This window comes from Camelus bactrianus, chromosome 18, assembly GCF_048773025.1.
Source record: "Camelus bactrianus isolate YW-2024 breed Bactrian camel chromosome 18, ASM4877302v1, whole genome shotgun sequence".
NCBI lineage: Eukaryota > Metazoa > Chordata > Mammalia > Artiodactyla > Camelidae > Camelus > Camelus bactrianus.
Genome location: NC_133556.1, coordinates 15417871 through 15433682, shown reverse-complemented (window position 1 = coordinate 15433682; position 15812 = coordinate 15417871). Strand labels below are relative to the sequence as shown.

Genomic DNA, 15812 nt, shown 5'->3' with positions numbered 1-15812 from the left:
AAGATCTTCCCTCTGCCCAAAGCACTCTGGTCCACTGCTTGCTTTTGTAAATAAAGTTTTATTGGAGCACAGCCACACCCACTTGCATACAAATGCATACCAACCGTCTATGGCTGTTTTCATTCCTCAGTGGCAGAGTTGACTAGTTGTGACAAGGACCATATGATCCACAAAGCCAAAAATACTGACTCTGGCCCTTCCCGGGAAAAGTCTGCCATCTACCACAGAGCACCCAGTTTGGTTCTTCGAACGGCTCAGTATGATTCTGTAACTGTGCTCATTTTATACCACACAGCTAGTAGGTGGCAGGACCAGGACTCAGCTGAGTAAAGTCTACTCTCCAGTATGTCATCAAAGACCCATCCCAACCCTGTCCCTGCCGATGTGTGGCCAGGTTCTCACAGCCTGGGAGTGAGTCTGTGGGCGAGCCTGCCTGCCCATTGGGCTGGTGGAAGAATGAACACAGTTTAAAAGACACTGCCCTAGACTGGTTTCTCAGTTCCCCCAGGATCTGACCCTGCGGCTGCTCCTCCGTTTTCATGTAGGAGAGGGCTTACAAGGAGTAACATGGTTGGTTGGAAGGAGGAGCTTGGAACTGTTTACAGAGCACTTCTGTAGAAAGAAGGAGGTACCAGTTGTCCTCAGTACCACTAGAGTGACTACTGATGCCCTGTGGGGTTTTGAACAGCCCAACACTTGTAGCCCCGTGGACATAACACCTTAATCAGAGAATTTCCCTGTGGAAGTAGGTCCCCTCCTCTCCCCTCCTCCTTGGTTGGTCTGCTGGTCTCCCCCCTCATCTTTAGACACTCACCCACCCACTCTCATGCCTCGAGGTTTTATACTGGGCTGAACTGGGTCCAGTTCATAGATGTGTTATCCCACATTGAAAAATAGTGATTTCCCCAAATAACCTGTCTCTTGATAAAATGGAGCTTTAACCCCATGAGGCCTGCCTTCCTACACAGCCCCAGCCCACCAGCACTGAACAGGGGCCACCCCCTTGACCTTGAACATGCAATGATGGTTTGATCAAATCTTCTGGCTGGAGGTACCAGTCACCAAGCATTCGCTTCTTGCATTGAGAAGATTGGCCTGACCCTGCAGGCGTCTGTGATTTCAACCCCTGCCCAAGCCACCTCGGAAAGCTGGCCATCTGTTGAGCACCCCATATCCTTTCCTGCCTTCCTGCCTTGACTTTGCTGTGCTCTCTGCCAGCTGTTCCTTTCTTCCAGGTCACTCCCACTCTGTAGATTACAGTTACTGACATCACCTGCAGAATTAACTCGTCCTGCGTGGCGGGATCCCATGGCCTCTGAGGCATGGTGCTGTATCACAGCTATCGGGTGCCACGCCTTTCTCCCTCTCTGTGGGCAATGACCCACTCTTGTTCTTTCGCATGCCCAACACTTGGCCCAAGGACTGGCACAGGGAGATGCCCGGGAGTGTTTGCTGGGTAGACATTGTAACCAGGAAAGAGATGAACCCGTTTGTTCCTTAGTGAATTGCTGGCTGGTTTCCATAAAGCAGAGAAAAGGCCCTTGTAGCCAATCCTCCAGTCCAAGTTCCAGAGACCTCAGCTGGTTCTTCTTTTTCTGGTGGACAAGTATGGTACCCCTAGACACTGTCCTTGGCAGTCATTCAATCCAGTCCCAATAATACACTCCATCCTAGCTACCTTTATATATCCCACATTCTTAATTTTTATTTTGTTCATCTTCTGCTTTTCAGTTAGCATTCCTATGCTCCCCCATTTCCTATCCCAGTGAAGTCACCCTCACTCCCTAACTTTGGAGTCTGAAGCTACCTTGACTACCCGTAGCTGATGGATTCTCTGGACACATCCCCTGACTTAACATGTCCTTCAGGGATAGGAAAGTTACAGGTGAATGCAGCTCCTGGTAGGAAGTTAGAGCATCGCAGATGTCTAGCCACCAACCACAGGATCCCTGCAGGGACCATGACCCTTCTCTAAACTCTAAGTGAACTTGCAATGCATTGTGTGTGTGTATGTGTGTATTTATGTGTTTCCTTTCCAAAGCATCCCAAGCTAATTAGATACATTTTATGAACCCACATAAAATCACAGATTAGAGCTGGAAAGGACTTGACAGATCTAGTCCGGGATCCCATTTAGAGGACCCCGATATATCTCAGAACCCTGAGGATCCTATGCAGGGTCATAAGGTGAGAAACCTGCAGGGACCAGGCAGGTAATAGAATGGCAGTGGTGGCCAGGGTTTATTTCATTACACTGCTTTCCGTCAGTTTCTCTCAACACCTAAGTACACTTTGCATAACTGGGAATTTCATAAAGAAATCTGTTGTCTTCCAGTTTCTTAAAGCATGTGGCCTCTTCCATCTCTCTATCATCTGTGAAACAGAGGTAATATATGTATTCATCTCCGAGGGTTGTTACGAGACTTAAATGCCCTAATAGCTGCCAAGGCCTTAGATCAGGGCTTGGCACGTGAAACGTACACGTGTAAGTCCTTGTAGTGGTGGCGATGATTCACACATCTGCGGGAGAGGCGGACACGTGAACCTTCACCTGCGTCTTAACCATAGGGAGAAACCTCTCAGACCTGCTGATAAGTGGCAACTTGGACTTGACCTAAGTGGTAGGAAGACAGCTAGGGGTCAGGGAACCAGAGGACACCACGCCATCTGGCGGACCATTGCCCTCAGCTCCTGACAATTATTGCCAGGCAGGGAATGCTGGCCCTGTGTTGCCAGATTTTTCAGTTTTCCAAAAGAATCCAGAAATCAGGGTCTTTAAATGGGAAATCTCCCAAGCTTTAACTGTTGGCTGGGGGAAAAAGAGAGAGAGAGAGAGAGAGAGAGAGAGAGAGAGTGTGTGTGTGTGTGTGTGTGTGTGTGTGTGTGTGTGTGTGTGTTTAACAGTTTGGAGCTGGATTCAGCCAGTGAGTGACTTTGGATGTAGTCTGATACGTTATTTATCAGATGTGGAGGCTGAGGCATTGGCGGTGGGGAGGGTAGTTAAGACCCCTTGATGGGCAGCCCAGGAGTGGAGAACAAGGACCAAGGACCAGATCCCTTTCAGTCCAGCCCCCCTACCCCACCACAAAGCCTTTCTCCTAAGGAGCCTGCGCAGTGGGAAGTTCTGCCACTTGCCTCCATTGAGATGGAGATTTTATTTTAAGCCTGCAGAGGGGAATGTGAAAAACCAGGGCCTAGGATTAAACTCTCTTCTCTCCACGTGGGTGCTTATCTGAGCCTTCCTTATCCTGGAGAGGACTGGAAGGAGCAGAGCTCATGGAGTCGGACTAAAGGGGTTTGAATTCTGGCGACACCTCTTCCCAGTCACGTGATCTCAGGGAGTGGGAAGTAGCTAGTAACTACATCTCTCAGTGCCTAGACTCTTAGATTGTGAAATGGGGATTAACAGTAGGACATTCCCTTAGGGCTGCTGTGAGAACCAAATGAATTCATCCATCTAAAGCCCTTGGAATGGTACCCAGCACTTAATAGGCTCTCAGTAAAAATTAACTATCAGCGGAAGAAATGCATCTTTTCTCTTAGGATTCCCGGGACTCATGCACCATCCTTATGTTTTCCAAGGTAGTTTGGCAGATCATTTTTGGGGGGGGGATGAAAAACTCAAAAGGTAACAATTTGAATACGCACATGTACACACACACATATTCACAAATGCAACGTCCTCACTTGTATTCTGTGGGGAGCTGGGATGGGAGGTTGGGACTGGGTTGGGCTGTGGCGTGGGACTGAGTTTGGGAGCTTGCGTGATGGTTACAGAGGTAGACCAAAGTATATTTTAGCCTGGGAAACGTTGTCACGTAGACCACTGATTAGATGACAGATGTGTGGCGTTTACTTATCTTCACTATTTCACATGAAAAAAAATCAATATTTTCCAATTATCTCCAATGGTGTATTAAACTTACTTTGTCATATTTCATGTCACCACCCCAGAAAAAGCAGGGGGAAAGGGTCAGGAGAGCACATTGTAAGAGAAGATGAAGTCTTTAGAGCAGTTCTTAAATCATGCCTCCTGTCCCTTCTAGCATTGTCCATTCAGAAATTTGGTCATTCACTCATTCATCGATTCCAGAAATGTCTGCTGATACCTACTCCAGTCCAGGCACTTTTCCAAGTGTGGGAAATTCAGTGATTAAAAAAAGCCAGACAGCAACCTCTGCTTTCATGGAGCTGATATTTAGTGGGGGGAGACAGACCGCATCAACAAAAAAGATCAGATAGGTCCTTTGCAGAAGACTGGAGTAGGGAGGACTAGGAGGCTAGTCCACTCTGGGCAACTAGGTCCCTTTAAGCTGAGATCTGATTGATGAGAAGGAGCCGGCATGCAAAGACCTGTGGAAGGAAAGAATTGAGAGTCCAAGGAGCAGAAGAAAGACTAGAAGCTGCAGAGGTGCCAGTGTGAGGGAGGGAAGAGGGAAATGTACAAAGTGAAACATACCAGAAGGTCCAGCAGGCAAGTGAAAAGGTCTTATTTTTAGATGGCTGCTATGGGAAAAGCCAGCAATAGTAGAGACAGGAGACCTAGCAGGTGGCTATTGACAGATGAGGGGGCTCACAAAGGGATGGAGAGGAAGGGACAGATTCAGGATCTGTTGAGGTACCGGAGTTAACAGAGCTCGCTGCAATCCATGAACAGTCTGCTATTCTTGGGGAGGAAACTGCTAACTGCTAAGTACCTACTATGTGCAGGGCACTGTTCTCTAAGTGTTCCACATGTCCTGTTTAAAATGGACTGAAATGGTATCGGAACTAGTAGGATTCCCAAACAGGTAATGAGTGGCTAAGCCTGACAGGCTGACCCAGAGCCTACCCCCTTAGCCACTGTGTAGCATTATCCCCAGGCTCTCATCTAATCATGAAGCCCGCCAAAGAATGTGCGGCTAAGCATTTCTAAACCAAGCAAAGGCGCGTAATGGTGTGCAGGTTATAAATAACCCTTCCTAGCTGCCAGCTGCTCTTTAGGTTTGGAAAGGAAAAGAGGATCTTAGCATGACTTGTTTATCTCAGGTAATTTGGCAGTAAACTGGGCCCCAGGAATTTGAGTTACAGAGAAAATGCAAAGGAAGAATGACAGGGATATTGTTTCAGGCTTTCAGAGGATGGATGTAACTTAAAGGCCCAGAACCAGCCCGGAGGTGCACATGGGGAATTTGAAGAGGAAAGTGTGTCGTACAGCCAATGTTTGTTTACTTGGCTCCCAAACAGTCACGCTCTTTGTCTAATAGATTTCTGTTGTTATGATGAGATTTCTTTAAGGAAGTAATGGGAGGAATAGGAGATTTTCCCGTCTTCCATCTAATGATATATTAGGTTGGAAACTAGAGGCCTGTTTTGTTGGGCATGTCCATAGCTTTAAAATTTTTTAAATTACTTATCAACATTTAAAAATTAGTAGCTTTCTCATAAAACTGAACTTCTCTGGAAAAATCTAATCCTATAAAACTGAGCCCACATTCCCGCATGGAAACCAGCAGCTGGAGACAAACAGTGATTTCTCGTTACTGGTACTCCCCAGGCTGCCCTGTACCCACCCTGCCATCTCTCTCTGCCACGTGTGTCTCAGCAAAGGCTGTGGGTGGAAGCCAGGATCAGGGTTCAGGAAGCTGGGACGGGGCTGAAGGTGTGTGGGGATGGGGGTAGTAATGACAGTGGGGCTGGGGTGCTCCCATTCCTAGAATTGAAGAAGGGCGTGCAGACAGGCAGCAGGGTGTAGTGAACACTGAGTTAACAGATAGGCTGTCTGACTGCCAATCCAAGTTCTTTCTCTTTGTTGCTCTGTGACCTTGGGCAAGTTACTTTGTTTCTCTGAGCCTCGAGGCTTTGTTGTTGCATGTGATAGGGAATCTCAAGAGCTGTCCCCTGGGGAAGAACCCGACAGTGACAGATGCTCAGTAAGCCCTAGGAAACCACGCAGTCCAGACAGCCCATCTGGACAGGCCTCAATCTTCCTTTACTTTTTTCTTTTTCTTTGTCCTTTCTCATCTTGTCTAGCCATTTCATTAAAAAAAAAAAAAAGTAAAACAAACTTGGCCCTCAAAATAGACAAGCAGGTCACCACCAGCCTAGTGGCTTAGCTCAGAAACTGTTGCTTCCATTTCCAGAAACCATATTTTGTCATCATTTCATTCTTATCTGTCACACATTACAGATTGGTCTCTTAAAAGAAGGCAATTTGTCCTCAAAAAATACTGTGTTTTCTTTTGAGCAAACTTCAGGGTCCCAAGGTCCATGGAGGCTACTCCATCTTCCTCCAACAGACCACCCCTCTTGGACCTTGGATGGGAAAATCCACAGCATTTCTCATTATATTATAATTTTTAAAAACTTGAACCAGCCCTTTTGGACATTTAATATTTTAAGTTTATTTTAGTTGCTTGAACAGGAAATAGATCCAACTCCATCATTTTTTAAAATGTGTACATGAAGAAGTCACTCTTATGCGTGTGTTTCCAGGTGGTTCTTTGAACAAGTAGAACCAATATGAGCATATATTCTTGTTTTTCCTCCTTCTGAGAGAAAAAAATTGCATACGCCTTCAACTTTCTGCCCCTTCAGTTTTTCACTTTAATATATGGTCATCTTATAAGCTTGCCATTCTTTCCTCCAGTATTCCATTCCATTGTGTGGATCCACCGTATTTATTCAGCCAGCTCCTACGGATAGACTTATGGGTCATTCCTAATCTTTGCAATTGCAAATTATGATGCAGTGGATACCTTCTGAATACATTTGTTTCCTGTTTGTGGAGGTATTTCTTCGCAGTAGATTCCTAGACATGATAGTGCTAGCTCAAAGGGATGCTGCCAAAAGCCTTTTTGAGGATAGTGCCAAGGTCTCCTCCAAGGGGCCTTTGCCATTTCGTACTTCTCCCAGCAATACTCAAAAATGCCTGCTTCCCAGCTCTTGCCAGCAGTATGTTGTCAAACCTCTGGATTTTTGCCAATCCAATAGGTGAGATTAAGCAGCATCTCAGTGGAGTATTTGTCATTTAAATTAAATTACTCAGATATCTAAAATGAGAGCAATATGAACCCTCATATTTGGACAGCAGAAGAAATAAGCTCATTTTAGTAACTGAGTGGAAGCGCCATCACTCTGGTTCGGAGAAATAAGTTGTTTGTTCAAAAGTCCTTTGTGGTGGAGAGGTCCCTGAACAGGCCCTCTTCGCCTACAGGATTTCCACTGAATCACCTTTATTCTCCAAAGCCCAGCCCTGCCTGCCAAGGCTGAGCATTGTGCCTGAGTGGACGGGAGTGAGTGTGGAATACCAAGTCTGCTTTTCCACATCTGGCATTTAATGGCATTGTTCTGGCTAATAAGGAATCCATCTTCCTTAAACCTTGGGGAACCCTTTTCTTCTAATCCCCTTATTAATTTTTCTAGGAGTCCAAAATACATCAGAGACCTGCATCACAGAAAGAATTACTTAAGTCAGACTCCCTCCCCAGCACATTCTGGCCGTCTTGGACTTAAGATCTTTAATCTGACTGAGAGGCCATGTAGCCTAATGGTTAGGAGTGCAGGCTCTGGAGCCAAATCATCCAGATTCCAATCAAAGATCCTCTGCTCACTAGCTGTGCGATATTAGGCAAATGTCCTAACCTCTTGGGTCTCCCTGCCCTCCTCCGACAAGAAGGATTATAATAGTACCTATCATAAAGTAGTTGTAAAGAGTAAATGAGTTGAATTATGTACTTAGCCTGGAGCTCAGTGCCTGGCACACAGGAAACCCTGGCTACAGTGAGCTTACGTGGTGATGATGGTGATGATTGTGGTGGTGGTGGTGGTGATGATGGTGGTGGTGGTGGTGTTGATGGTGGTGATGCCGATGACAGATATAGTGATGGTAGAGATGGTGATTTGGAGCACGCTGAGCCCCACCACTTACAAGCTATATTTCTGTGGCCTTGAACAAAAGCTCAGTGACTCACCTCAGTTTGTTTCTCACTTCATTGGTTTGTACCAATGGGAATAGTGCTGTCCATCATAAGCAAGAGTCAGCAAACTACAGCCAGTGGGCCAGATCTGGCCTGTTACCTAGTTTTGTGAATAAAGTTTTGTTTTTGTTTTTATTTTAATTTGTTTGTTTGTTTTGTTTTACCACTTTTGGGCGGGGAGGTATTTAGGTTTATTTATTTTTATTATTACTATTATTATTATTATTTTTAATGGGAGGACTAGGGATTGAACCCAGGACCTCGTGCATGCTAAGCACACACTCTGCACTGAGCAATACTGAGTGGCCACTGAGTGCCACTGAGGAAATTTCCCTGCCGTGAATAAAGTTTTATTGGAACACAGCCACACCCATTTGCTTACACACTGTCCGTGGCTGCTTTCACAGTCCACTGGCAGAGTTGAGTGGTTGGACCAGAGACCTTAGAGCCTCATGACCTTATGGCCTATAAATTAAAAAAAAAAAAGAACATTTACTCTCTGGCCCTTTACAGTAAAAGTGTATTGACCCCTGATCTAAAGGAGTGATTGTGAGGCTGCAGGAGATGAAGCCTGTGAGTGGAACCTGGCCCACAGCAGGTGTTCAGTACGGTGGACCTGTATCAATGACGCATTTAACTTTCATGAACTCAGTGCCTGGTTCTTGCCCTGACTCCAAACACTCACCTCTTACCCCAAGAGGAAAAATAGAGGGAATAATTAAAATATCAATGGTTCAATTAGAAATACCATCAAATTATATCTTGCATATGTATTTTATCAGGTACCATGTAGTCCCATATGCACCAGATATTACACAGGCATGTCAGTCTACATCCGTGGATGTAAAAAGCTGTGTCCTGGAGATGGTACTTTACAGGAGGTTTAGGGCTCTTTTTCAAGGGTAATTTTGACGCTGATATTCCCTTGCCTGATGACTTCATAAGCTAACATCCAAGGAAGATGCAAGTTCCCTCTAAATGGTAGTGATGAATATTATTATCTGCATTGAGAGCGAAGTAAAACTGAAGTGTCAGAATCTTCTAACCATTGAAAATTAATCCTAAGTGCAGATAAAATCTCTCTGAAACCATCAGTGGGAGAATGGTATTATATTTACAGAAATTCAATGCAGTCACTTTTTTTTTTCTTCTCCCCAGGCACACATCTGTTTTATAAAGTGAGGTGCACACGGAGCATTTACATTTGGCCTTATTTATTGTTTCTTGGCTGAAGCTGGAAGGTCACCTTGCAAAGGAACACCCCCTTAATTTTGCAAGCAGCGTATATTGATATTAATGTCACCTTCTTCCCCCTCCCCGAGTTGTTGTGAAAATCAAATGAGATATAGGTAGGAAACTACTCCGAGGAGCTCAGTGCAGTAGACAGACGCGGTGTGATCTGGTTCCGTCTGTCCTTGGGAAGAAGGAACCGTCTCCACATTGAGCTACCTGATGGAGAGGGGGGTTCAGCGGTGTGAGGACAGAGGCATTAGATAACAAATGTGCATCATTGAGTGAATTATCTACATTGAAAAATAAGCAAATTGTTTTCCAATTTAATGAATAAAGAAGCTTCTAATTAACTCTAGTAGAGAGATTTGCTTTCAAATTTCAGTGGTTAAGCTCTGTGTTCTTTGTATTAATATTTTTCTCATGGCCCACCTTAATTTTTTTTTTTTACTGTTCTGTATTGGTATAACAGAACTTTAGAGATGGAAAATGAGTCCAAAGGTGATTCAGTCTAATTCTCATTTTTAAAAAAATCAGGAAGAAAATATAGCCCAGAGAGAACCTGTTGGATCCTGTGACTTATCTGAAATCTTATACCTGATCAGCTGTCTGTTGGACAGGATCCCCAGGCCTGTGTCTGACCAGCACGGGAAGGGCCTCAGCTAGACTCCAGGGTCTGCCGTGTTCACCCCTGCACTAGCTCTGTTTCCCTCCAACTCCCTACCCTTGCTCTGGGCCTGGCTTGGCTCTGTCCCCTTTCAGCTCCAGGCCCATCTCCCAGCTCCTGGCTCTGCATCGCATGGCCTTCTACCTGGTACATCGTCATCTCTGGTCGGCCACAGGGCCAGCTCTGAGTCCCTCAACTGATGGCCAGAGCAGGTGTGGACAATCTGGGGGAGCCGGTCACCCTCGCTCATGCCTCAGAGCCTCAGGGATCAGGGTGTCAGGGTAAAATTGACACAACAACCCAGATCACCTGATCCCTAAATCCTGGGCTGTTTTTTAATAATTAATAAACTTTATTTTTGAGAAGAGATTTAGGTTCTAGCGAAATTGACTGGGAAGTGCAGGGAGTTCTCATTATACCCCCTGTCCACAGATATACAACTTCCCACACTGTCAACATCCCGCATCACAGTGCTATCTTTTCCTGGGCTCTTTTTCAGCTTTAAACTCTAAATTCTTCTGTCTTAAGGGGAAAAAAAAAAGAGCAAGCAAGCAAACATACACACAGAACGAAATTGAAGTGGGTGCCTATGGAATGCGAAAGGAAGCATGCAGTTGGTTTTAGATCAGTTCATTCTGTCCTGGCATTCTCTGTTAGTCTGTCCCCAAGGCCAGTGGCTGGTGGCTGCTCACAGTGTCAAAGCTCACACATAGGGAGAGCCCTGCTCTGGCCCTCTCTCCTCTCTCTCTCTTAGAGTGAATTTCAAATTTTAGAGGCTGGGGCTCTGATTGGCAGCAACTGGGTCAAGGGCCCAGCCTCAGTGCAGCATACAAAGTTCAGGGTATGTACAGTCATGACTGACAGGGGGCCCCACCCTGGGGATGGGGAGCAAAAAAAGAGAAAAGGGAGCCATCTAGGGTGTTATTATGAGCTGAGCAGATAACCCAAAAGATGTATACTGTACCATGATACTAGATCACCCAGAGTCTCCTGTAAATAGCTGATGCTTTTCTACATCCTCTTGTATATTGGCCCCAAAGTTTGGCCAGTGCCAGAGGTTCATCTTTGGACCTTTGCTCTTTCCCTTATTCTCACTTTTTTGGAAAGAGCATCGTCCCTTGAGCTGAGCTTTATCACGAGCTGTGAGCCCCTCTCTGCACTCCTCTCACATGTAGGCCCCCTGGAAGTGACCACATCTGAAGACCAACATCTTTCCTCTGAGACTTGGTCCCCATCTCTTCCCTCTCAATAAGCCGTCACCGAGCCGTTTTGTTCCCACCAGCTGTGGTTGTGGAATTCTCACAAATAGCTACACCAGAGTGAAGTTGGACAATTTGGGAGGCACTGACAACGTGCAGTGATACTCCCATTTTATGTTTTAAAACCAAGGCGATCCATTAATTTTTCCATCAAGAAACCCTCGTATAATGGACACTTCCATCAAATTTGTGAAAACTACATTTGGAACAGCTTATTTAAACATTCTGATGTCAATCTGTGGAATGTATGCATACCTTCAAATGTTACTCTTCTAGTTTCCCGAAAAAAGCAACAGTTCTCTCTGAAATTGCCCATTATGTGAAACGCGGGTGATTACTGCTAATTCACATCTGCGCCAGCACCTATGTGGTGAGTTTGGGGGTTTGGTGCAGTGGATTGGCACACACTCATCAAAGGTTATGTGTATGCGCACAGTGGAAGGCATTTTATATAATTCCAAACAATTTAATAAAAATGTAATTCGACTGGGAAAACTACAGTCTGTCGGCCCTTGCAGAGTGCAGATAATGTTCCAGATTAAAGAGCGGAGGCTTTGTTCATTATAGTCAAATAACGTGAGTGTGTGAATTACCATTTCATTGCCGTCGGTCTATTTCAAGAGTCTGCCATTTTCCCATTATCATAATAAGCTACATTTTCTTAAAATCATTCGATTATGATTGGTCCCGTCTATTTGGTTTGCAAATAAAAAGCTTTTGCAGCGATAAACGAGCTGTTTTAAAACAGCCTTAATCTCTGGTTCTGCTTTTGAACTGCTGCAGGTCAGACTCTGCGGAAGGCTGAGAGAAGCCGGTCCTGCTCACGGGAGAAAAAGGAGGTAAATATGTCACTAGTGAGGGCTGGTGGGGGACAACTCTATTTGAAGGGACCCAGGGGGAGCAGACTGGTGATTAAGTATTCCTGGATCTCCTATTCTTTTTTCTCTGAGTCCCAAGCTTGAATCCCCGACCCAATGATACTTGGTGACTAGAGTTATTAATCCAGTGTCACTTGTGGTAATAATCTCTTACTGACTGTATCAGTTAGCTTTGCTCTGTAACAAGTCACCCAGATTTTAGTGACTTAAAACAAACATGCATTTAGTTCATGATTCTGTGGGTCAGCCATTTGGGCTCTGTTGATGGGGCCAGGCTCTGCTGACCTCAGCTGGGCTCACTTCTGCATCTGCTGTTTACAGCTGTGTCACTGAGGGGCTGACTGAGCATCCATTAGGATGCTTAAGTTCTCCAATGTTCTCCCATCCTCCACAAGCCAGCCAGTTTTGCTCACATAGAGTTTCAGGGGTTCAAGGGTATGAGAGTGGAAGACTCAGGACCCCTTGAGCCCTGGACTCAGAACTGGCAGTGTCCCTTCTGCCACTTTCTATTCTTTAAAGCAAATTGCAAGATCAACTCAGATTCAAGGGGTGGGGAAACAGACATCACCTCTTAATGGGAAGAGCTACAAAATACCATGGCTTTTCTTGAGACGTGATGCACTAAGCCACCTGCACTGTTTCCCGCACCAAGGCTGGACCTAAGGGCTAGAAGAGAGACAGTCCTTGACCCAGCGTGTGCCCAGCACAACTGGAAGGGATGCATAATGAGATCATTACAGTACAGTGAGAGAAGGACCCAGAGTGGAATTTCAGTACAGAAAAGGGGTCACCTACCTCTGCCAGGGGTATCAAGAAAGGCTTTGCAGTACAGCTGATGTGCAGGCCAACCCTAGAGGGGTGAGTAGTTTTCCAGGCCAAGTAAGCAGCATGGTCAAAGTCAGAGAGACAGGAATCAGGAAAGCGGCAAGATCACTGAGTCTGAAATTCGACACAACATTGTAAAATGACTATAACTCAATTAAAAAGTTAAAAAAAAGATATTTCAGTAAAAATGCAAGCAAAAAAAAAAAAAAAAAACTCACTGAGTCTGAGGTGGGAAGTGGTGGCTGGGACCCATAAATTACCAAAGGGACATCTGATCAGGTCCCAAGCTCCTGGGAGTTTACATGTGAGTCTTACTTAGTGGCACGTGGGTGGAGGGCTGTGAAGGCACGTGGCTTGTCATAAATATTGACCCATCCTGAAGCTCATCGTCACTTAGGTCCTAACACTCTTGGTCGTAAAGTGACCTGATTCCAAAGACAAAAGGAATTTCTCAGGCTCAGCTGGGACGAAGGGCCCCAAAATGGCCATAAGACTTGATCCTTCTCTTTGCATCTCTCGTGCCTCTGCTTCCGCTGTGTTGGCCTCACCCACAGCCAGCTCTGAGGAGGCAGGTCAGGGTTGGACCGCACTGGGTCACATGTGCTTTGCTGTAGCTTTCATCCTCTCTCCTGTTGCCTCCTTTCTCAGCTGGAGCCAGAACAACCAGTATGGCTTCTCTTCTTATTTAATCAGTCTATCCCATATGAGGGCTAGGGGATAACTTAGGAACTTGGATGCTCCTGAAAACTCTTCAACGTCAGCCTCAGTGGGCACTTGAGAAGCTGAACTAGGCTGGGTTTTCCCTACTCCTTTCTGTGGGGGGCATTTTTCTGGGGGCAGGAGCAGGTGTGCCTGTCTCCACAAAGTCCCTCCAGAAACCTGGGGGTGGCTCCAAGAACGAAAGTGAGCACAGATTCGCTCTCAGGCATCTGGTCTCCCTCTGTTAAGTCACCAAGAGTGGGGACTCTGCCCCCCAGCCCAGTAATTAATTGTTTCACCCTAACTGAGATCTTCGTCACAGAATAATGGCATCCCGTTCATCCGCATTAAGAAATTAGCTGGGAAAGGATGACACAGGGTGGCGGGTAACTAGTTGAGATACTTCCCCCTCCCCTCCTCTCTCTCCTTGGCAACAGGACTCCTCTAATTGCCCTTCCCCAGCTACTCCCATCATGCCTGTCGCCCCAGAGCATTTCAGATCACTCTTCTGAAAAACGCTTGAAGTGAGGGAAAATGGAAAGCGGGGTTGTTTATCACAACATCCAGGTTTAACCCTGAACAATGTTTAAAATGGTTTCAGGCCCTCTGCAAAAGGAATGCTGACTCTCTTAACAAGGCTTTTGTTTGGGTAGAAAAACAAGAGAAAGAAACTAATAGCAAGCTGCCAGGATGCTCATGTTGATATATTATAACATGCCTTTCCCACCCACCTCCTCTTTCCGCCTCCCTCCCCACTCCGTTGTCTGTGAAATCTGCACTTTCTGACACTCTGTGCCTTACACAGGATACCAGGTAGAGATGAAGCTTTGTCCCCATGAAAGGCGAGGAAAAGACAAGCCTGTTGAACAAGCAGACAGGGACATGTGTCACGTTTCTTCGGTGGTAGGGAGTATGGGCCAGCTCACACATTGGCAGGTGAATGTGCAGTTTCCATCCTGGGTGGGGATCAGGTACCTCTCTGCGTGGTTATGGGCCAGCACGGCAAACGGAGGATGGGATGCTTTCTCAATGAGCTTGCCAGGCCACGTTCAGCCCAAAGATGTGTTTTGTTTGGCCCAGACCCTATTACAATTGTTTTTTAATTAGGTGGACACATTAAAAAATTGGGAGGTTTCACATAAAAATGCAGACTTCTGGCTTCTTCAGAAAAATGGAGAATGACAACACAGAGTCCTTATTCCTATAAGACAAGAGTGGGCAATGGCTTTTGTTGAGGATGCTCCCCCTTTCGATGGGGCCCTTCCTGTCCCCTACAACCGACTGGACAGCGAGCAGGTTTCAGCGACCACATGGTGCCAGCCCTGTGCTGAGTGCTTGATGTCAGCGATTCACAGATGTTGCCGCACGTTAGAATCACCCGAGTCTCTTTCCAAACTGGTTAAATCAGAATCTCTGGGGGTGTGACCCAGGCATCAGAATGTTTTAATCCCCCCAAGTGGTTCTGATGTGCAGTCAGGGATGCGAACCGGCTCTTGACACGTATTAATGGTTCTCACCCAGGTGTTTCCGCATGCACTGCATGCCTGCCCAACCCCAAGGATGCTTTGATTCTCAGGCCCTCTAACAGACACAAACAGGCACAAATCATAGAAGCGAATGACAGCCATTATAGAGAAGACCCAGACAAAGCCCCAGTGGGTGCCAGAGGAGGGAGAGAAGACTTAGTGGAAGAGGCGGCTTTAACTGAGGCTTTGGAAGGTTACAGTCATTTCTGCAAAATGTATTTTTGATGGTTGGTCAGTAGATACTTTTGGTATTGCCAGTAAAAATATTCTCTGCTTCTTCTCTAGCAAAGATTCACGGCTCCTGCCTGTGGAGATTATATAGTGTTTATGGCCCTTGGTCATGAATTATGAATGATTTTGAAATTGTGGTCATTGTAGTTTACTCAAGAATCATTAGAAAGTAGATTTATCATATAGTGTTTAAGAAAAAAAAAAAAAAGAAACCACAGAAGAGGAAGAAATCTTTATTCATCACTTACCCCCTTCCCCCCAGCACCGTGGCGCTCACAGATACGGCACTGGGGACCTGTCCTTCTACTACTACGCAGAGCCACGGAGGTCCCCGGTGACTCTGAATTCATGCCCACCATGTGCTTCTGCCTCAAATCCTTGCCACGTGACCTTGGAAGAGTCTCTTGACCCCTCTCACCTCATGTGATAATTCCCACCTTGGAGACTTGGTACACAGAATAAAGGCAGTAATAAAGTGCCTGAGCCAGAGTAAACATTCCATAAATGTTAGTTGTTACATACTTGTAATCATTACTTAA

At 45.8% G+C, this 15812-nt stretch overlaps 1 protein-coding gene across 3 annotated transcripts in view; it reads left to right on the top strand.

Annotated features, from left to right (window-relative positions):
* Positions 1-15812, top strand: part of KATNIP (katanin interacting protein) — a 174042-nt gene that overhangs the window by 5501 nt on the left and 152729 nt on the right. Inside the window, exon 2 of one of the 3 annotated variants that reach the window (XM_045521107.2) lies at positions 11898-11953. The exons of 1 other annotated variant lie outside the window; for it this stretch is intronic. In XM_045521107.2, coding sequence (XP_045377063.2) covers positions 11898-11953 — 56 coding nt within the window. Of the gene's footprint in view, positions 1-11896; positions 11954-15812 lie in introns of those variants that run through there. One more of the 3 variants, XM_045521112.2, reaches the window with a different exon arrangement.